Source organism: Antechinus flavipes, chromosome 4, assembly GCF_016432865.1.
Source record: "Antechinus flavipes isolate AdamAnt ecotype Samford, QLD, Australia chromosome 4, AdamAnt_v2, whole genome shotgun sequence".
NCBI classification, from domain to species: Eukaryota; Metazoa; Chordata; class Mammalia; order Dasyuromorphia; family Dasyuridae; genus Antechinus; species Antechinus flavipes.
In genome coordinates, this window is record NC_067401.1 from 478,158,498 (window position 1) to 478,181,927 (window position 23,430).

The 23,430-nt window shown below is 38.0% G+C and overlaps 1 protein-coding gene across 2 annotated transcripts in view; it reads right to left on the reverse strand.

Moving 5' to 3' along the window:
- Window positions 1-8,640: 8,640 nt before the first annotated feature.
- LOC127563364 (cytochrome P450 4A4-like) overlaps window positions 8,641-23,430 on the reverse strand; it is a 38,383-nt gene continuing 23,593 nt past the window's right edge. For both annotated transcript variants that reach the window (XM_051999775.1, XM_051999776.1), the window contains 5 exons: window positions 22,827-23,017; window positions 16,776-16,909; window positions 15,567-15,631; window positions 13,524-13,606; window positions 8,641-9,188 (listed from right to left, as the gene is read on the reverse strand). In XM_051999775.1, the coding sequence (XP_051855735.1) occupies window positions 9,020-9,188; window positions 13,524-13,606; window positions 15,567-15,631; window positions 16,776-16,909; window positions 22,827-23,017 (642 nt within the window). In that variant the 3' untranslated portion in view covers window positions 8,641-9,019. The remainder of the gene's footprint in view (window positions 9,189-13,523; window positions 13,607-15,566; window positions 15,632-16,775; window positions 16,910-22,826; window positions 23,018-23,430) is intronic.

Below are 23,430 nucleotides of genomic sequence, written 5' to 3' on the forward strand. Positions count from 1 at the left end.
ACTGCTGGATCACAGGGTATGAAGTTTTATAGTCCTATAGGTATAATAACTATACTTTGAAGAGTTTACTTTTCCCCTTCTGCTTTGTGGAAATTGCAGTAAGTGAGGAAGCATATGGAGGAGCACTTCTTTCCCTCCAGCTCAAGATTGGCAATGGCATCTTGTAGGAGAAGCACTTGGCAGTGCCCAATGGAACAGAGGCCAACTATGGAGTCCAGTCGAGCTGGTAACAAGAAACAAGAGTCTGGCATCTGTAGCTGGGATCCTGCTTGAGAGATGGCAGTGCTTGGAGCCAAGACTCCTGGTCTTTTTAGGATTTTAGTTCTTTTTTTTCTTCAAGGGCATAGAAGTACCCTCGGCCAGGATATCAGCTAACCTCAAAGTGGAGGCAGGGTGATTCTAGCCAGGCAGGGAAGCAACCCCTGCTCTAGAGGAGCATCTGGAGATCATTCATTAGAGATCAAGGTTAGGGTTGTAGCGTGAGGACACTGGTGATCTTGCAGTCAGGATGCCCTGGAGCCTTCTTGTACCTTCCTCCCAGATATGATCTCTTTGATGTAGTGACCCTCGCCTTTTGGCAGCTCCATGAAAAAGACCCTCTATCTCTCAGATCTGGGCATCTTCTCTGGCATTCCCCCACTAGAATGTTCTCCCTAATCCTCTCTGGCTACTGACCTCTCTAATTTCCTTAAAATAATATAAAATTCCTTCTTTTTACTGGAAGTCTTTCCCACCACTCTTAATTCTAATACCTTCCCTCAATTAATTATTTCCTATTCTTCCCTTTAATATTAATTTGCATGTTGTCTCTCCCATTAATCTACTTGAGGGCAAGTGCTGCCCTTTGCCTTTTTTGTTGTATCCCTAGACCTTAGCACAGTGTCTGGCATATAGAAAGCACTTAATAAATGTTTATTGATCTAGGGATTGATTGATCCAAGTTGCTCCTCATCATGAGTGCCGTGGACACGCGTGTTCCCACAATGTGTTCTTTTCCATTTTGAATTACTCTGTGATTCTCTCTTTGTTTTTGAAAGAGTGTGTTCAAGTTTATGGTACATTCTGTTGCTACTATTCTTATTACAGAATTTCAGTAAGTGTCTTTGTTTGAGGTAATCGCGATGGTAATTAGTGTAACAGGCTTTTATTTGGAGGGAATTAAACTGATGTTAACGAGCTAAGTATTATCCTCCCCTTGGAGTGAGAAAAGGCCCCAAAGTACCATACTAGACTATCACTATCTGAATTATAACATATAGTTCCACTAACTCAATATCCCTTTTGGATGTTGATGGGAGAAGAAGCTCATGCAAAACCTTTCTGCTGTTCTGTCATTTTTCAGTCATACCTGACTTTTCATGACCTTATTTGGATTTTCTTGGCAGATACTTGAGCGGCTTGCCATTTTACAGGGGACCTAACTGAGACAAACAGGGTTAAATGATTTACCCAGGGTCACACAGTTAGGATGTGTCTGGAGTCAACTTTGAACTCAGGCCTTCCTGACTCCAGGATTGTTGCTCTATCCACTGCGCCACCTGACTGCCCTCCTCTCACTCCACAAAGGTGGGAATTGCTGTCTTTAAAGGAGACAGGATGGGACAAATCCCAGAGCATATATCTATCCAAGCTACATGGAAATCGTTCTGTCTCTTCTCATATATGAACAGTTTTAGTGCATCACCTCACATCGCATTGTTTTATTATAATTATGTTAGATATTAGAAATGCTCTTTATTAAAAAGCTCAGTGGGCAAAAGCATTATAGTTAGAATAAGGAAAACCTAAATTCAAGTAAGGCATCAGATCTATGTGACCCTGGACAAGCAACTTAATTTTTCTGAGCCTCAATTTCCTTATCTTTAAAATGGGGATAATAATAGAACTTATTTCATAGGCTCATTCTGAAAATCAAATGAGATAACACATATGCAATCCGTTGCAAACTTCAAAGTAGAATATAAATACTAGATGATATTATACCAGACAGAACCAACCACTTCTATTCTACGTTTGGGAGCTTGTCCATAGGGACTTAATGATTCCCGATCGCTTCTATAATTTTATTTTCATGATTTTTTTTAAGCTTTGGAATTTAGTCCTGGTTCAAAAATTATTGTGTGTTTTATTTCAGGCATTGCTCACTATATTTTCTGAAAAAAAACCATAGGTTTTTAATTTTCAGGGGCCATTTATTTTTGGTAGTTGTCTTTTTTTTTTTTTTTAACTTTCTGGCTTCACATTTTAAATTTTTTTTTTTTAAACTGAATTCACATTTTAAATTGGAATAGTTGCTTCAGGTTTGAGTTTTTGTTTCAGGTTTTGGAGTGCAAGAAGAATTTTTTTTAAAAGAGTGATTTCAAAGGACCAGATTTATTTGTGTTTAGGCCAGCCTGGTTTTAAAATGACTTTAAAGATTTTATTTTCCTGGGTAAAAGCATTTGAATTTCTATTTTCTTTCCAGTTTTTTTCATTACTGTGGTAGTTTTTGTCAAAGATGTAGTTTGCCAGACTGACTTCTGGAGTTGTTTCCTGGGAAACATTTTGGGGAAGCTGTTATTTTCAATGCTTTTTCTTTCATAAGTATTTATTTTCTAAAGATGTAAAGAGGCTATGTAGGCTTTTTCCCTTATTTGATATTATGGTTAAAATGTTATTAAGTGGTTTGCATTTTGCTGAATTTCATATCATGTGATGTATTTATAAACAAGTTTGAATGACTGCAATATGCATAATTATTTGCTATATGTTGCTGCATTTAAACTCATTGGTATTATTTCCTGATTTGATTTCATGCAGTTACTTTGATATTGCATCGTTGATGAACAGCATGCTAATTCCACATGGCACTGTTTGCTGTAAAATAGGGCACATTCGGTTTCGCACTAATGTTTGGGTATGGAGATTTGAACACATTGTGTATTTGCCTCCAAATGTTACACCAACTGAATTTTCCTGAAAAGCCTTAAAGAGGAGAATCCCAATGTTTTTGGACTTGAGCTTTAACTATCGTAACTGCTCATTAAATTCTTCCCAGCATTTCAATATCCCTCCTAAAATATGGCACTAAGAACTAGACACAATGCGATCTATCTGATCAGGACAGAGTATAGCAGTCTTGGATGCACTTTAAGATTTCATTGGTTCTTTTAAATTCTGTATCATATTGTTAATATGAATTTGGAGCCTGCTAAAATCCCCAGATATTTTACAGAGGCACAATTAACCACCATACCTTTCTCTTCTTGTACTTCCAAATTTTATTTTTTAAATGCAAATATCAGACTTTATTGCTTATCCCTATTAAATTTTATCTTCTTAGATTCAGACCAATATTTTAGACAGGACATTTAAAAAAATCTCTTTTATGATAACAGTTTTTTTCCCCCAGCTTTGTTATATCTACAAATTTGATAAGCATGCACCTTTTGCTTTTATCCACATCATTGATCAAAATGTTAAACAGCCCAGGGCCAAGCTCACATCTCTGAAATACTTCCCTAGAGATCTCCTTCCAAGCAGATGAATTGCAAGTGATTAATCTTTGGATTTAACCAGTTCCAAATTCACATAACTTGAGTATGTGAAGTTGAGTAATTTAGCACCTATCTTTCCATCTTTTCTTTTTTAAATAACAATAGCATGAAACATTTGTTAAATGTTTTGTTCAAACCTTGCTAAACCATATAGCATTTCTTAATCTATCAATCTAGAAACTGATAAAGGAAAAAAAAAGAAACTAAGAAAGGAAGGAAAGGAAGAAATAAAAAAAGAAAGAACAAAAAAGAAAAAAGAAAAGAAGAAAAATTCTAATCAGGCAAGATTAGAAAGGCTTGGTAAAAGCTTTGTTGGTGTTTTTTGATCATTATTTCCTTTTAAAGATAGTCACTAATAATACGTTCTAGAAATTTGCTAAGGATCTTGTAAGAACAAAGACCATTCTGTTTCCTTTCAGAATCAGGTCTAGGTCCTAGATTCCTTGCCTTACTCTGTTCATCTTTTGATCAAGAAAAGTGAAGGGAATTAACATTTTTTTCATCTTTTAGTAGAGAAACCTTCAGCAGATTTCCAATAATAGAGAGCAATAATCAGTACTATCTGCCACGTTAGGCTTTTGAATTATTTCTTAAACTCTTCATTCATTCCCCTCTTCTCTTTGGATGGTTTGTAGTATATTCATAATTTATAATATGTTCATGTTTATAATATAATTTAAAATTTTATTAATATTATATTTACATAATATGTAATATTAATAATATGTTATAATATAATATGTAACATAATATATTATAATATAATAAAATATATATGTTTATAATATAAATTATAGGCTCATTGATTGAATTGGAAGGGACTTTAGAGTCCTTTTAGCCCAATAACTCATCTTATCAAGAAGGAAACAAAAACTCACAGAAATGTAGATGACCTTTCCAAGGTCACAGAAGTAGGGGATAGTGGGCTGCACTCCTTGTCTGAAGAAACAGAATAATGATGCTCAGATTTTCTATTTTAAGATGGCTTGTGAGTTTTGGTTCACTGTGTATACTTGTTATAAGGATTTTGTTCTTTCTTTTTGTGTGTGTGTGAGGAGGGAAAAATGGCAAAAAGAAGAAATAGATTTTTATTAATTGAAAAGAATGAAATAAAAATTCTTAAAGGACACAGATATTGGAATTATTATTTGGGAGGGAGAACTACTAAATAGGTGAATTTGGTTTGAACATAATGTTCATCATTCCAGCCTACTTGGGATCCTCATATCCAAAGTTCCATTTCCTATCTCTGGGAGGTCCCCCAGGACTGGATTGTCCTCCCTCTTTACAGTCTCTTAGTATCTACAATTTCCTTTAAAGGTTTGTTGAAGAATCAGCTGCTATAGGCAATTTTCTTATTCCCCTTCCCCACTCCATTTGTTATCATCTTCTTTCCAGAAAGTATTTTGCATGTACTCTATGTATTTTATTTTGTTTTGTCTTTATTTTTAAAATTAATATTCTATGTGCTTATCTTTGTACATGTTCTTCCTTCCAATACCAAAAGTAGGATGGAACCAACTTCTGGGGCAGAGTTCCTTAATTTATATTAGAATGTAAGCTCCTTGAGGGCAGGGGCTTTTTGTTTTTCTCTCTCATCCTTAGCACAGTGTTGACATTTTAGGCTTTAAAAAAAATCCCTATTCAATGAATACATGAATAAGTGACCAGGAGCCAAAGGACCAAAAAGAATATAAACTGTCACATATCACATTCATGGCAACAATTTAGACTTAGCTGTGGAGATAAAAATGAAGAATTCCTCCTTTCGGGAGCTGTTAAGTTGCAGGAACCTTGCCTCGGTGTCAGCTGGCTCCAGTTTCTCCTGGGGTGTATGTGTATGTGAATATATGTTATCATTAGAGCTGGAACTTTTAATTACTATTTTAGATACTTGGATGCCCTGGGAGTCCAGTGACATCCTTCACACGCTTCCCATCCTCGCATCTCCTTGTGTTCTCTATTTTACTTGTCTAAAGTGGGGCTATTTCTTGTAGTGAGACTGAGATGATAGATTTGTAATGCTTTGCCAACCTCAAGGGGCCATAAAAATGGGAGCTGTTGTCTTCCAAAACACCTATGGAATAGCACAGAAACTCCACAGGAATCTTTGTTCCGATTTTTTGGGTTCATTCACATATGTCCAATTAAGGGTTTATGAGCAAGAGCAATTTAAGCCTAGGCTGTCTGGAAGCCATCTCAGAGACCATTAAATCCAACTTTCTCATTTTCTAGATAAGGAAATGGAAGCCCAGAGTGGTTAAGTGACTTGCCTAGAGTCACCCAGCAAATAAATGTCTCAAGTAAGTAGTTGGCCCAATGCATTGCTATATTGTATTAAGCCACTAGATGGTGGTCAAGGATTGAACCTTACTAATTCACTCTGCCTGCAGATGAGAGATGGATGCCTGATTTTGCTAGCCATCCCCTCCAGGTTAAGGGATGGTAGTGCCATTAATCTTTATTTATTTTGTATACAACTGTATAGGTATATGTTGCCTCTTGACAAGATGTCCTTTCAGAGGCCCAGGGCGGGTTGTTTCCTTACAAATAAATTATTTCTCAAAGCAGAATCCAAATGAATTAAAGTGGGTTATAGTTCTAGATCACTAGGTTAAATTATCCAGATCAGATGAACAGAGTCCAGATTTCAGTTCACTGACCTGGTATTTAGAGTCTGGATTCTCCAGATGCTCCCTTCCTCATGTTCTAAAGCCCCTCACCTCTCTGACATTCCTTGTTCTAAAATCTGTCCCATCTCTGGCAGTTTGGATTATAGAGGGTTGAACAAATGAAGATAATATAAAGTCTTTAGAGTTGTGCTTGGTACATAGTAGGCACTACAGTTCTTGTTCCTCTTGTTCTCCCTCCAATCTCAGCTTTGACATTTTCTGTTTTAGGTTCTAAGGTCCTTCTCAGCTCTGGAATTCTTTGTTCTAGGTCCTAAGATCCCTTATGGTTTTGTCATTCTGTGTTCTAAGGTCCTTTCCAGTGCTGACATTCTACATTATAGGGTCAAAGCCAACCTTGACATTCTTCATTCTAGGATCTAACATCTTCCTAACTCTAACATTTCCTGTTTTAAGATTCCTACTAATTTTCTTATTCCACGTTCTAGGTTTGATCCTTTTCAGTCCTGATGATTTTTCATGTTAAGATTCTGTGAGTTATTTTGCCACCTTGTGGTCATGTTTGAGAACTTCCGATCTGTAAAAAATTCCTGAAGGAAAAAAAAACAAAATTAGGACAAAGGGACAGAGTACTAGAAAAGAGAGGGAGGGAGGAAGGGAGGGAAGAAGGTAGTGGGGGAGAGAGAGGGAGAGAGAGAGACAGAGAGAGAGAGAGAGAGACAGAGACAGAGAGAGAGAGAGACAGAGAGAGAGAGACAGAGACAGAGAGAGAGAAACACAGAGAGAGGCAGAGAAAGAGAGAGACAGACAGACAGACACACACACCCACACTCAGAGGCAGAGAGACATAGAGACAGAGACAGAAATAGAGACAGAGACACAGAGACAGAGACAGAGAGACAGAGATAGAGAAACAGACAGACAGAGACAGAAACAGAGACAGACAGAGCAAAGAGTGACAGAGACAGAGATAGAGATGGAGAGACAGAGACAGAAACACAGAGAAACAGAGAAAGACAGAGAGAAACAGAGACACAAAGAGACAGACAGAGAGAAATACAAAGAAAAAGAGAACACAAAGGTAAATACAAAGCAGGGTATCATAGTAATAGTAGGATATCTGGTACTCTGCTTTGTTTTTATCTTCTTACTAAGAGTGGACAGTGACAAACCCTACTGTGTTCAAAGCACATGACTTGCATGGTGAGAGAATTCCAAAGGGATCAGTTGAAGTTTATATGACCTGGAGAAGGGAAAATGGAAGACCCTGAAGGAGAGACATGAAAGTTGCCTTAAATATCTGACATATTATCGCCTGGAAGAAGCATCAGCCCTGTTCTTTTTGGTCCCACAGAGCAGAAATAGAAACTGTGAGGCAGTAACTTGGGCCTGAGGCTTTTCTTACATTTAGTGCTGTCCCAGAGTAGAATGGTTTGCCTTGGGAGGAAGGGAGTCCCTCCTCAAAGTCTTCAAGCAAGTTCTTATGCCCACTTGTCTCCAATGCAGTAGAGGGATTCTTGTTCTGGTAAAGGGCTAACCTGGATGGCAACCTGAGTTTTCTTCTAAGTCTGAGACTCTGTGATCTTGGCCAACGATCCCCAAGTATTTAATGAAGCTCAGTCATTTGAAATGATGAATAGATGACTTTGGGCAGAGGGAGACCTGTGAGTGGCTTGGGAATCCGTACCAAGGGAGCTGGGAACAGGGTAAGGGCAGATACCTCCCGTTTCTCGCCTTCACTTGTAAAATGAGATTAACTTTGAGATCTGTTTCTAGCCCTGCAGCAGGGTCAGGGTCATCATAACTATCTTGATTCCCTGGGAAGTTCATTGCAGTTAGGATAAAAACAAAACACCCATATTTCTACAAAGATTTGTAAAATGTTTTCCTCCCAACAATTCTCAAAGGTGTTTTTCTCCCCATTATATGGATGAGCAGAGACATCTAAGGATATAGAGAAGCTAACGACAAAGCCAGGCTTTCCATTTCCTTCTCCCTGCTTTTTCCCTGTCTCTTCCCTTCCTTCTTTTCTTCTCTCCCCTCCTTTCTCTCTCTTTTTTGTATTTTACTGAAACTAACCACTCATCAACAAATATATTAAATACCTACTATGTAGCAGGCACAATGCTAAGCACTGGGGCTATGGAGACTTCATCTCTGTGACTTTAAGGATTCTTGTCCCCAGCCTTACATTCTGAGTTTATGCCTTTGATTCAGATTTCTGACTTAAGATTGAGATATACCTCAGTAGTCCTCTCTCAGCATGGTATAGTGGGAAAAGGATGAGCTTCATTTGACTTCAGGTTGTCCCAAGTATTAATTGTATGATCTTAGTTGTTATTTTCATCCCTAAATCTTCATTTTCTCCTCTGGATGATAGTAATACTGATCCTTGTTCTTTCTAAAACACATTTATTGCATTGTGTTAGCACTATATAAATGAGCTCTTTATTAATACTGCCCCAGACACCATGCCAAAAGCCATCTTGCCTTTATTCATGATCCAAATAAAAGAAAAAAATTCACTTTTGATTATTTACTTGCTGATTATCTGCGATCAGAATGATTTTTTTCTTCTCAGTATGGCAGGAGACCTCACATCCAGTCCCACCCTTACATGCATACAAGGGACTCAGGTTTACTGTGACATTGTTAATAGAAGTTCAATCCAGAAAAAAAAAATCAGGAAGGCAAATCTTTCCTTATCTTTAGTCTCGTCCCAGCATCCTTCACCACAAAATCCATCCCAAATTAACAAAAAAAGAAACCATTTGCTCTGTAATGTTTCTCATTGGTTGTTAATGAAGAGGCTTTCTGACTGGGTCATGGTATCCATCCTTAATACCAGCAGAACTAGTGGAATGGTTTTAGATATAAATGAATCCCATTCTTAGATCTGAGAACTAAGTGGGGCATTGGGATGGGAGGCTTCTCTGGATCTGACACCAGCTCGAAACGGAGAAGAGTCAGGGCCAATCCCACCTTCAGCTCCAGCATGGCAAACTGCTGCCCAATGCAGTTCCTAGGAAGGAAAGGGAAGAAATTGGAGCTTGATAAGTTTTATTTCCTTTTCCTCTAGAAGCCTATTGATATTAAAATCATAGATTTTAGATAAGACAAAACTTTCCAGGATTCAAAGGATTTTGAGGTGGAAGGGTCCTTAGAGATATCTAATTCAACCCACTTATTTTACTTTTTTATTTATTTTTAATTTTTATTATAGCTTTTTATATACAAAACATATGCATGGGGAATTTTTCAATATTGACCCTTGCAAAAACTTCGGTTTTAACTTTTCCCCTCCTTCCTCCCACCTCCTCCCCCAGCTGGCAGGTAGTTCCATGTTAGATATGTTACAGTATATGTTAAATGCAATATATGTATACATATTTATACAGTTATCTTGTTGCACAAGAAAGATTGGATTTAGAAAGAAGGTAAAAATAACCTGAGAAGAAAAAACAAAAATGCAAGCAAACAATAACAGAAAGAGTGGAAATGTTATGTTAACCCATTTATTTTACAAAAAAATAAACTGAGGTGAAAAAGTAGAATTGACTTGCTCAAGGACACTTTGGTACCAATTATCACAGTATACTCTGATAGTATAATGCCAGTATAGTAATTTTTCATTTTAAGTGTAGGGCAAAATAATTACCCTTCAGGTACACATAGTTTCCTCCTCCATTACTTTAGGGAGTTTGTGTTAAAGAGAAATTAAGAATACCATGAATTATTCTGTGCTTCCTATAAGGGAAAAATAATATTTGGGTAAAGATGCAGCTCTCTGCCTTAATTTACCTTCATATTTGTTCCTTGCTAACATTTTGTCTTCATTACTAGAAGCAGCATATATCTTCCATGTGTCTGTTAATAGACAGGCACTGGGTGGGGAAGTTAGGGGGAAAAAAAGACCTTGTCTTGGTGGCTTTTGCCTGAACCTTTTTGTTCCATGATTCCTGTAGTACTGATGGCTCTCCTCCATCTCTCCTTCCCCTGCCACAGGGGGTTCTACTTTATTTTTCTTCTTTTGCAATGGTCCTATACAATTATGCAGCTATTTTGCTTATTCTTTCAGGTTCAAGCCTTTACCTTTCAGATATCTTTCCCTTGAGGTCTCTCTCCATGGTCCTGAACTAACACCTCCATCTTTTGGGTTTTGTTTTTGTTTTTACAAAAACCCTGAGGATGTGTCCAAGTTCCTCATCCAATCAGAACAGACTTCTGGTGGCACTTAATGGAAATGTCTTAGATTCAGGGAGGTTTCCAGGTCTTATACACATGGTGAACAACTGGGAAATGTTCTCACCTGCCTTCAAAATCCCAAGCAAGTGGTCATATAGGCTTTCATTCATTTAGAATTATCCTTCCTACTTCTGCTATATCAGGCCAAGCATTTGATTAGGAACATGTTATTCTTCTTCCATATAACAGCCCTTCTAATACATGAGGACAGCCATCATGTACCTATTCCCCAACTGATCACAAACTATTCAAACTTCAGGTTAAACACAATGTCCTTTCAACTGTTCTTCATATTTTATCATGATCATGATTCCGAACCCAATGCTCTACCTACTTTACCACCCAGCTGCCCTTTAAAGTGACCAATGACCTTTTCATTGGCAAAGTTGCTAACGTTCTCCTCAATCCTGATCCTCCTTTATCTCCCTATAGCACTTAACACTGTTATTCACCTTTTCCTTCTGGAGGTTTTCCTTCTCTAAATTTTCATAACACTGCCCTCTTCTGGTTTTCTTCTGATCTCTAGGACCATGCACTTTCTCAGTCTTTTTTACTGATTCATCATTCAAGTCATATTATGGATGTTCCACTTCTCTTTTCACTCTAAATTATCCCATCTATTGATCTCATCATCTTTCATGGGTTGAATTGTCTTCTCTTTGCAAATGATTCCTGCATCTCTATTTCTAGCCATAACTTCTCTCCTAAGCTACAGTCATGGAGCTCCAACTATCTCTTGGATCTCTATGAATACCTTGTAGAAATATCAAATTGAACATATCTTATACTATCTTTTCTTCCCAGACCTCTTGCCATCCCAACTTATTTATTTTTGCTTAGGCAATTGGGGTTAAGTGACTTGCCCAGGGTCACACAGCAAGGACATATTGAGTATCTGAGGTTAGATTGCATACGTTTTCTGCTCTCCCCTCCAGTGCTAGTTCAGGCCCTCATGATCTCTCCCCTGAATGATTAAATAGCCTTATGGTTGGTGTCCTGGCCTCAAGTCTCTCTTCATCTTCCACTGAGCTCTTAAGGTGATTTTTCTAAAGCACAGTTCTGATCATGTTATATCCCTGCTCAGTGAGTATTAGTGGTTCCCTAGCAACTATAGGATTAACTATCAAATCCTCTCTTCAGCTTTTAAAGCTCTTCATATCCTCACTCTATTCTACCTTCCAGCCCATTACACCTTACCTCTTCCTGAAGATTCTGCTACAATGGGTTTCTTATACTTCCTCAAACATGATATCCAATCTCCCCTCTCCATTCCTGTGCCCTGATTGCACCATCTTCCTTCCCCATCAAGAATTTGCTTCCCTTTCCCTATTGTTTTCCCTTTCTTCAAGTCTCAACTGACATCTCACTTTCTACAGGTCCCAGCTGCTAATGTTTTAAGATTACTTTCAGTCTGATCTTATATATCTTATATCTTCCTAGATATATACATATATCTTTGATTAGAATGTGAGTTTCCGAAAGGCAGAGACTTTTCTTTTTGTTTTTCTTTCATTTTTATCTCACGTACCTACTGCAGTGCCTGGCATACAGTAAGCTCCTAATAAATGCTTGTTTGCTGAAAGATTTATGGCTGACTGACTTATGCTGACTTCCCCTATAGACTTTTAATTTATGAGATTCTTATTTTCCCTGAACCCTTTGAAATTTCAGACTCTATCATGTTTTGCTCTTCTCTATTACAATTGTCGAATAAGGCATGGTCAATCCAACTTAAGATTCCTACCATTTCCACCCCAGCCACCAGTTTGTGTCTGTCGATGAGAATCAAGAAGAGATGACCACTTCTAATTGCTGACCTGCTCACTGTTCAGAGGATTAAATTCCCATTCAAACAATCCAGGAAGTTGTGATCTATTCTGCTTTGGGAAAGGAGGGACCTTTAGTGTCTAGCAAATGGCCATTTCCTATCACTATTGTCCCAGGCCATCATGACAATCTTATAATTCATTTCCTGAACTCTACATGGCTTTTCTCTCTATGTCTTGGTGGTATGTGACACATGCTCCAATCTTGTTGGTTTTCTCCCCAATGCTCCCCACTATGTTGTCCCCTTTACTTTCTAAATTCCACCCAGCAATATAACTTCCTATCATACACTGCCATTATATTTCCCTATCTTTTTTCCAGTTTGTTGTAAATAAGTTATAACCCCTTTAAAGCCTCATCATTAGTTCTATTCTATGAAGTGTCAATGACTCATTTGATGTCCCACTAAATATCGGGGATACAGATAAGATCCTCTGACTCAAACCCATTGCTCTTTTTTTGACTCCTTATGGCTCTCCTAACGTCATCCCTGATTAGTGGTTATGGCTCCTACAGAGGCTTTATCTATCTAGTTGATCCTCCTCACTCATCAACTCTAGAATGTGCTCTCTGAATCATTTTTTCTTTGAATAGTGACGGGTCTCACTATTCTATTTCTATGCTTTCTGAGTTCTCCTTGTGACCAGTGCCCACAGATAATTTCAAGGTGGATGACTAAGGCTCTGTAGGTTGTGGCAAGTGAATCAAATAGTTGTCTTTGAGAAGCTCCTGTGACACTCTTAGGCTTAAATACCTTCAGTCTTTGCCTATTGTTTTGATGATAAGATATACATCCCTTTCCAGTATGATTCCAATCTTTTATTTCATATCGTTCATTTTCTTTCTTTCTTTTTTTTTGGTTATATAGCTTTTAATGTACAAGATATATGCATGGGCAATTTTTCAGCATTGACAGTTGCAAAACCTTTTGTTCCAATTTTTCCCCTCTTTCCCCCATCCCCTCCCCCAGATGGCAGGTTGACCAATACATGTTAAATATGTTAAAGTATAAGTCAAATACTTCAAATTCAAAGTCAAATTCAAAGTCTGTGTTCCAGATCAACTGTATGATGAACTATTTCTTAAATTTCATATTCTGTTATCTCTGTGTGTTGGCTTTAATTCCCTAACCAACCAGTTAAATCATGACTTCATCCAACCAGAGAAAACCCAAGTAAGGAGATGGAACTAAGAGAGCTAAGGAGCTAAGGGGAAGAAGTAGTTTTCAAATACACATGGTCATTTTAGTATGATCCCCCAGTATAATCATTTGATGCATTCTCACCTAGGTCCAGCTGAGAAAGGTAAAAAAGCATAGGAGTGTCTCTTCATAGAATTCTCTTGGGAGAACCTTTGGGGGTCAAAGACCTGTAATGAGATCCCACAACACTATAATTAATACATTTCTTTAAAAAAATACTCAGATGTTGGACTTAGGTAATTAAACATTTAAGGCTTTACTTCAAATTCAACTTTCCTTGCATTGAACTCAAATTGAGAAAAAATAGGAACTTTGGCACTAGCCATGCTATGTTCTTTTCTAAAGAAACAAATAGGAAGGAGTCCCCAGTGATAAGAACAATGAGTCCAAACTTTGCTATTACTTTTGTGTAAGAAATTGAAAAGAATAGCAACTTTGGCACCAGTCAGGCTATGTTCTTTTCTATAGAAATAAATAGGAAAGAGTCCCTAGTGAGAAGAACAAGAAGTCCAAACTTTGCTATTACTTTTCTGTAGGAAAAACACTTTTCTTTTCATGTCACATATCAGATCTTTGATCCCAGTAGACCATAGCTGGATTTCCATGAAAAGAAGGAAAGAAAAGAGATACTTATTTGATTAATTTTGAGGGGGTTGAGATGAATAAATCAAAAATCCAGGCAAAAGAGGATTTTTCTAGTCCTGAATATGGAAGGCTGAACTCTGACAAATTCTTGGATAGTTTTTGTTATAAGTTGTGCAGTTGCAGCCTCTCCTGGGCCACTTTCAAGGATGGCAGATTGTGTTGGATACAGTCTCTTTTGGCTATCCCTGGTCACACTCACTGTTGGGAGCTTTTGTATGGTCTACCTCGGAATCTTGCAACATAAATATTTCAAAGATACTGGATTTCATCATCGGATGTCAGTAGAGATCACAGCTTCTCTGTGTATTTCAAGGCAGGCCTTCTTCATGAAAACTATGACTGAACCTTTCCACTGATAATCCATCATCTAAAAGTAAATTTCAGGGTGATGAACTACTCTGGACTTGACTTAACTGGTCCTTGGAAGCCAGACACATACTATATTGTCCATACATAGGCCCATATTTGAAGCCTTCTAAAAGATAGAGTATGACCTTCTAGAGCAGTAGTATCAAAATAAAAAAGAAATAGGATTCATTAAACCATACATAAACCTGCGGGTCCCATATTGCCCTAGAAAATCATTAACATTATGTATTTATTTATTTTGCTTGATATTTTCCAATTAAATTTAAATTGATTTGGGCATCACTCAAGATGGAGGCTCATGGATCACATGTTTGACACCTTCCTTCTAGAATTTTTTCCTCTTCTAGAAAAATCCTAGAGAGCTCAGGATGAACTCCTTCCAAAAGGGAGATCTTAGAAGATTTTAATAAAAGAGCTAAGTAATACTCCTTCCACTCTGTGCTCCATTCCCCCCAAAAAACAACTCAACTCCATCAATTCTAGGCCATTGAAATAAATGTTTTATTTCTCATTTTTATTGTTCTTCCCCGATCATCCTCCTGTAAAGACTTGTTGTGGTGCGGAGGTGATCCTGAGGGGTTTGAAGACTCCCCCAGAGAACAACAGCTTTCTAGATCTTACTAAGTTGGACCAGCTTTGAGCTGAGAGTCAGCACATGAATCAGGTTCTATCCAAGTCCTAGCAACTTACTAAGGGTATCTGCTAGAGATGGGCATTGCCTGGGGCCATCACAGATGGAAAATACATGTTTTTTTAAGGAATGAAAGAATGATTGGAGTTAATGATCTTTTATGATGTAAGTGAAGACAGGACCTACATCAGTGAGAATTATTCCAGTGCTTGAAGTAACTTAACTTATTGGATCTTTGGCTTATATACTGAGCTGAAAGGTTCCTAAGAGACTTTCAAGTCCAGCTATCTGAGGATCTGAGATTCAGAAAGCTTAGGTAGATTACCCACAGTAGTGTGTAAGAAGCAGAAGCAGGATAGAAACCAATGCCCTCAAATCATGTGGGGCTGTTGGAAAAGAACAGTGTGGATTTGAATATCTACCACAGAGTGCATTTGGACGTGACTGCTTCTGTGAAACTTTTGTGCTAGAATGAGTCATACCTGTGGGTTTTCCCAGACAGCAGGATTGTGGTGGAGAGCCCAGATGTTCAGGACCACTATCATACCTAAATAGGGAAGAAGGGAAGGAGAAAGAGGAAGGAGAGGGGAGGTATACAAAGTGAGAGAGAGACACACAGAGAGACAGAGATAGAAAGAGAGACACAGAGAGACACATACACAGACACACAGATCCGTTGTAGTTTGAGTGCCACTTCCTCTCTGAAACCTTCCATGATTTCCCCTTCCCCCTCCAAAGTGTCCTTTTTCTCCTACACTTTTCTAAAATTCTTTTTCTGGACCCTTCCTTTCCCTGTTTACATTGTACCTTGCATAATACATACCTTTGAGCATTTTGTGCTTTCCCAATTAGTAGCTATGGCTGCATTATATTTTTATTCTTTTATAATTAGTTCACATATTTCAGACATACTTCCTGGACCCTACTGCATATTTTGATCTTCTGCATTTCCATTTCTGTGTAATCCCAACATTTAGCACATGGAAAAATTAGACACTGATGTTAGGTGACTGCCTGACATGGTGAGCTCCACAAGGGTCCACACAGGACTATTACATTCATCAGAATTTTAGGAGTGACTTAAAAGGCAGCAAATAAGTCTGGAGATGTAAAGACTTGGGAAAACACAAACTCATTGCCCTTAAATATCTAGCCTGTCAAGTAGAAATAGGATTAGTTGGGCTTGGTTTGCCCCATAGGATAGAAATAATGGCTAGAAACTACAGAGGCAAACTTTAGCTTGATACGAGGAAAAATTCCCACCAATTAGAGCTCTTCAAAATTAAGTTAGGCTGACCGAATGAAGTCGATTTCCTACCTCAGATAGTTTTTTGTAAAGATGGTTGAATATTTATCAGGATTGTAGAAAATGGTGATTCTTACATCCAGGTCGCACTGGATGATATCTAAAGTACCTTCCAATTCAGATTCTGTCTAACTTTTCTTCACTGCTAGAGCCCTTTCAACACCTGAAGCCTTTTCTCTGTGTCTTTTTTGCTCTATTTCTATATGATGTATTTAAAAAATCAATCATTCTATATTAAGTTGCTAATATGGACCTGGGCTAGTAATTCAGAGTGCTCTCTCCTAGCTCCTCGATGAACCAAGAGGTTCCTTTATCCTGTTTGCTCTGCTCCCTGGGGAAATGAGTTCTAAAGAAAACTGAGTATATTGGACAGGCAGAGTGATACCTGTGGGTAAGGAACGTCCATCTGGGAAAGTAATAGGCTTGCTAAGCTCCCTGGCTATGGTGATTTCGGGTGGGTACAGGCGGAGGGCCTCCTTGATGCACATGGTGCTGTAGGGCATTTGGTCCAGGTGGTCCCTGTGAGGAAAGATGGAGACAAGAAAGAGATGGAAAGATAAGGGTTTTTGCCAGAGTCTCCACTATGTCTATACTGAGATCTACTCCTTAAAAGGCAGCCAGGTACAGTGAGGAGCGTTGGATTTAGAATCAAAGGAATGGAGTTCAAATTGTAAATCTTTCAATTATCAGGCGTGTGACTTTGGGTGAATCACTTAACCAGAGGGGATTGGATTCGGTCGACTCTAGGCTTCCTTTAGGCTCCATATCTGATTCAATGATCCTCCTCAAGTTGGTAATAGGTGAAAGACATCACATCAGTTTAGGCTGTGATATGCTTAACATTCAGCCACACATGTTACAAGGGGAAGAAGGCAAATAACATGGAAAAAACAGACCATTTCTGAGCTCTTATAACATCCTACAAATAGAGTTTTATCACTGGGTTTGCTAGTTATCAATTCACAGTCTATTCTGGGCAATAAAATAACTGGATTTGGAGTAAAAAGGTTCAATTCTGCTTCTAAGTGGCAAACAATTTCTATTTTCCGAGCCTCAGTTTCTTTATCAATAAGATAGTTGTAACATTTTTTTGTGTGTTTTTTTTCTTTCACAGATTATTGTAAAGTACCTAAATTAGCACCACAGAAATGGTAACTATCACTTGAAATAAATAAACACAAGACCACTTCCAAAGCTACACTCATTTTGAATTACTTTGATTATTAAGAATATAAATCATTTAAAGTATATTAAAAGGATAGGTACTGAAAATCTAGAAGCACTATGGTCTTGTGGGAAGAATGTTGAAGTTGGGGTCAAGAGATGACTGGGTTCAAATATTACTTCTGACACTTATGTATGTATGAACACGGGAAGACCAGTGAAGCTTTTAGTGTCTCAATTTTCCCATTTGTAGAGGACAATAAAGTTACCTGTCTCACAGGACTTATATGTAAAGCTCATTAGAAACTTTAAAATGCCATATAAGTGCGACTAGCTCAGAATCCATGGACAAGATCTCTCAGTCTCAGTTTTCTCATTTGTAAAATAGGAATAATAATAATAATAGCTGCTACTTCATAGGATTGTTGTAAGAATCAAATGACACAATGTAAGAACATTACTTTGCAAACCTTAAAGATTGCTTTGAATGACAGTGATTGTTATTGTCAAGAGCCCAGATAACTTCATCAGACAGAGTCCATGTCAGCTCAACTCTTTTCTTTCTCGGTAGGGTTAGAGTCAGAGAGATTAGGAGAATATTGTAGATAGAGTTGGCTTAGAGGTTAGCAAAGCAATGCACAAAACCTCTCTTGCTATTTTGTAGACAAAATAGAAAGATGCAGATTATACAATGAAAGGATCAGGAAGGTGGTAGATAGGATGCTGGACTTGATGTCAGGAGAAAAATGAATTTGAATCCAACCCCAGACACGCAAGAGGGAGGGAACCTAGGGAAAGTCATTTAGCTTCTGTAAGTCTCAGTTTCCTCATCTGTAAAATGGTGATAATAATAGCATCTATATTACTGAACTGTTTTAGGAACAAAATGAGATAACATACAAAAAGCTAAAAAAAACAAAATTCTACATAGATACTACCTATTTATCTTCATTATCGTAATCAACTGGTTGAATGGATAGACCCAAAGAACAGTAATTGTTATTACCTTGAAAGGTTTCTAATGGTTTTTACCATGGTTATTACCTAATAGTTATTACCTAGAAGAGGTTCTAAAGGGTTTCTACCTCAGGGATTTCACATTTATAGTTTTTATCTGTTACTTAAGTAAATATGCAGATGGATCCTTATCAAATTTTCAGATGTCACTGAAAGGACAGGAGGATGGCTAATACACTGAAGGACCAAGTCAGAATTTTAAAAAACTGTGAAAAGGGATGAATCTAAGAAAATTACTGTAATCAAGAATAAATATAAAAAAGTTATGTTTCAGAATAAAAAACAATCAATCTTAAATGTTAAATAACAAAAACTTAATTAGAGAGCAGTTGCCAAAAAATGATGGGAGGTTTTCAGTGGCCTGCAAATTCATATGGGTCAGCTGTGTGACAGGGCAGTTAAAAAAGCTATTACAGTTGTAAAGATGAGATCGATCGATCAGTTAACCAATCACTCCTATCCTACTTAGAGTAATAAGATATTTGATACTCTGATTTTTTCTATCAAGTGAGACCACTTTTATTGAAACAATCAATCACTCAAAGGCATTAAATTAGCTTCAAAAAGTTTTCAATCAACTTGGAAATAAAGCAAGTCAGTGAATGAAATGAAATGACACACACAGGAAGTGTGTTGAAATTGGTTAAGAAAACTTGGTCATGTTCTGCATATATGTGGAGGCAAGCAAGTTTGGAACTCAGCATTCCAGTAGTGGGACCAGGAGCCACTGGGGCCAGTGAAGGAGAAAGCCATATTGCCAAGTCCCTGAGAAAGAAACATTTTGCAGGGGAGGAAAACAGTCCCTATCTTCTTTACTTCCCTTTCCAGGATTATAGGACTACTATGTGACTTTTTAAAGATTAGAAGATTTGATCTTTTCATCACTGTACTCCCAGTGTCCTTGGAACGATCTAATGGTACTGTTTTGGGAGCCAAGAATAAACTAGAGAAGGGGGAAGGGAATAAGCATTTATATGCTGTCTAGTTTGTTGTAGGAAATCTGCTAAGTATTTTTTACAGATACCTCATTTGATCCTCACAGCATCCTTGCAAGGTAGATACTATTACTGTTTCTATTTTACAGTTGAGGAAATTGAGGCAGAAAGGTTCAGTGACTCACCTAGGGTCACATGGCTAGTAATTGTGGCCTGTTTTGAACTTGTCTTCCTGACTCCCTGTCTTGTGCTTTATGCTACCGGCTCCTCATCTCTCAAGACATTCTCATTTTTAATTTGAAAAGTACAAGAGCCTTCCTTTATCCAAGGCTAACTAAACACACAGAATAAAGCCCACTTTGTAAAAAGCCTAGGAGAAGTCTGAGCTTCATACCTAAGAGGTTCTTCATGAAGGTCCTACAGAACATACAAAAGGACTCCCAGGACCTGTGGGTTATGCCCTTTGCCTTATGTTCTCTATAGTTAAATCCACTTTCTCCGAATTCTACACATGCTTTTACATGAGCGTGCCATGGGTTTGCAGGGATAATGTGAACCAACTATTATTGCATTACTCTAGTGAATACCAATTTCTAAAAACTACTAGAGTCTGCCTGACTAATTGAGCAGAAGCACTCGTGTGGGGGCTCATGAGCGATAATATTAGAGAAATTATCCCAAACCTATTAGGGCTACTCTAGAACTCCAATGGGAGAAGTAGCAGGCAATTCAGCCTGCCAGTGTGAATGGGAGTCTGGGATTGCAGCGTTACAGCCAGTGCTCCAGAACTGTAGGCTAAATTATGAGCCTTCACGTCTAGAACTAGGGAGGTGACAGTCCCACTCGAATCTACCTGGTCAGCCTACATCCAGAGGATGTTGTTCTGCGGGGTACGTTTTAAGAATGACATTGAGAAGCTGGAGAAAATGCAAAGAACAGTACTGGTGAAGGATCTTGAGTCCATATAATAGGAGGCACGGCTAGCTGGCTTCCCTATCATCATCCTTCCAGTTACCCAGATTCACAATCTCAGGGTTATTCTTGATTCCTCTCTCTCACTTATCTCAAGAACAAATATACCGACTCATCACCAAATCTTGTAATTTTTCTTTCTTCACATCTTTTGTAGTGAATTCTCTCTTCACACAGCTATGTCTCCATTGCCTCTTGTCTGGATCACTTTAGTTTTCTTTTAATTTGTTTCCCTGCCTCAAATCTTTCCCCATCCTTATCTCCCCATTCATTTAGCTGCCTAATGATTTTCCTAAAGTCTACTTCACCATATCTCCCCTTAATCAAGAAACTTCAGTGGCTCCCTCTTATCTCCAGGACCAGATATGAAGTCATCTGACATTTAAAGCTCTTTAGATTTCTTCCTATCTTCTAAGACTTCCCTTTGCTCTCTACCATTTTCTTTATGATTTTGTCTCCCTGGCCTATTTGCCCATCCTTGAATAAGAGACTTCATTTCCCAGCCGCTTGCATGTTTTTTCAGTGGTTCTCTTCCATATCCATACTCCTCCTCCATGCCTCTAATATCTTTTTTTTATATTTTATTTAATAATAACTTTATTAAAATAAAATTAAAATAAAAAGTTATTATTAAATAAAATAAAATAAAATATATTTTATTTAATAATAACTTTATTTACAGAACCCATGCCAGGGTAATTTTTTTTTTTTTTACAAAATCATCCCTTGCACTCATTTCTGTTCCGATTTTTCCTCTCCTTCCCCTCACCCCCTCCCCTAGATGGCAAGCAGTCCTATATATGTTAGATATGTTACAGTATATCCTAGATACAATATATGTTTGCAGAACTGAACAGTTCTCTTGTTGCACAGGGAGAATTGGATTCAGAAGGTAAAAATAACCTGGGAAGAAAAACAAAAATGCAGATAGTTCACATTCGTTTCCCAGTGTTCTTTCTTTGGGTGTAGCTGCTTCTGTCCATCATTTATCAACTGAAACTGAGTTAGGTCTCTTTGTCAAAGAAATCCACTTCCATCAGAATCCATCCTCATACAATATTGTTGTCGAAGTGTATAATGTTCTCCTGGTTCTGCTCATTTCACTTAGCATCAGTTCATGTCAGTCTCGCCAGTCCTCTCTGTATTCATCCTGCTGGTCATTTCTTACCGAACAATAATATTCCATAACATTCATATACTACAATTTACCCAGCCATTCTCCAATTGATGGGCATCCATTCAATTTCCAGTTTTTAGCCACTACAAACAGGGCTCATGCCTCTAGTATCTATGGCTTCCTTCATGACTCAGCTCATGTACCTTCCTGTCTCCTTAGCTAGTACAGTTTTCCCAATAATATTTTCTTCTACCTAGTCTACACGTATTTTGTATTGCTTCTTCTTATTAGAATAGAAGTTCCTTAAGGACAGGGATAGTTTTTGTCTTTGTATTCCCAGTACTTAGCACAGTGCCCTGCATGTAGTTAAATACTTAATAAATGTTTGTTGATTGTTTGAGAGAAGACTTCAGGAGATATGAACCTAACTTCAAAGATGTGAAGGGTTGTTGTGATAGACAAGTGATTAGATTTTTCTCAGTGTGGAGGGCAGGACTGAAAGCACTGAGATGATGTTAACAAGAATCATAGTTAACCATTCTTTTCCTCAGTTTGCTCAACTGTAAAACCGGGAATAATAACAATGGCTACCTCTCAGGTGAAGATTTGTAAAAGGCCTTGGCACAGTACCTGGCACATAGTAGGGGCTCTACACATGTTTTTTCCCCTTCCTGTAAGAGAAAAATGCAGATTCTAGGAGTTTTGTAGCGAGTTGATATCCTGACCAAATTTGTTCTAAGTGTTCCTCCCAGCTGCTATCTCTGTGCCTTTATAATGGATGCCTCAGGCTTGAAATGCTCTTTTTCATCTCATAGAATCCACCTGTTCCTTCAAAGTGCTGCTTAAGCACTACCTTCTCTATGAATCTTCCCTGGTCTCCCCCAACGACTTGTGTCTCTGTCCATCCCCAACAACCTCGTATTTAGCATACACACATATGAATATACACAAGACACATATGTGTGTGTTCTGTATATGTCTGTATGGCAACACGGCTTTATTAAGTACCAAGTATCACGCTAAGTGGATATCTCATTTGATCTTCTGGGAAGTAGGTGCTATTATTATTATTATGAGGCTGAGAGAGATAAGCACCTTCACTAGAATTAAAACATACCAAGAGAACCTGGTCTGAAGGAATAAGGATAAGTGATGAGTGGTCATGGTTCTAGAGGAAGGAAAAAATCAGCAAATGATCAAGGGCTTAGGGTCAAGTGTTTGACATTCTTACCAGGTAATGGTGTCCCCAGATTTTAGGATATCTCTGATCTCCTCTCGGCACTGATGTTGGTGATCAGGGTTCATAGCCATACAGTAGAAGAGCCAGGCGAGGCTGGAGGCGGTGGTGTCATGGCCCCCAAACACAAATGTGTTAAGTTCGGCCTCCAGCTCTTCATCTGATAAGCCTTCTCCAATTTCACTCTGAAAAAAAGGGATAAAAGCATTCCTTTATTCAAAGTCAATTTTTAAATGATCCTTTCCATTGGCCAAACATGAAATTGACTGTGGGAGAAAACAAAAAGAGGCTCTAATTTTAAACATCATTCATAGACATCCATTGACATCTTCCATAGAACCTCCCTTCCATCTAAGACAACAACCTTGAATTCCCAGAGCCCTGTGATTTCTCATCCCCAATGGTTTGGTCAAACGCCATCGTATACCACAGTCATCTTCAATTATGCTTCATATCCCTACTAAACAGTGATTTTCATGGGGCCAGGTATCATGTCTTAACTAATTTTTTTCCTTTGCTCCGGTGGCTACCTCATTCTTCAGCATAAATAGGCACTTAATAAATAGTTCATTTTTATTTGGGGGCAGCTAGATGGCAC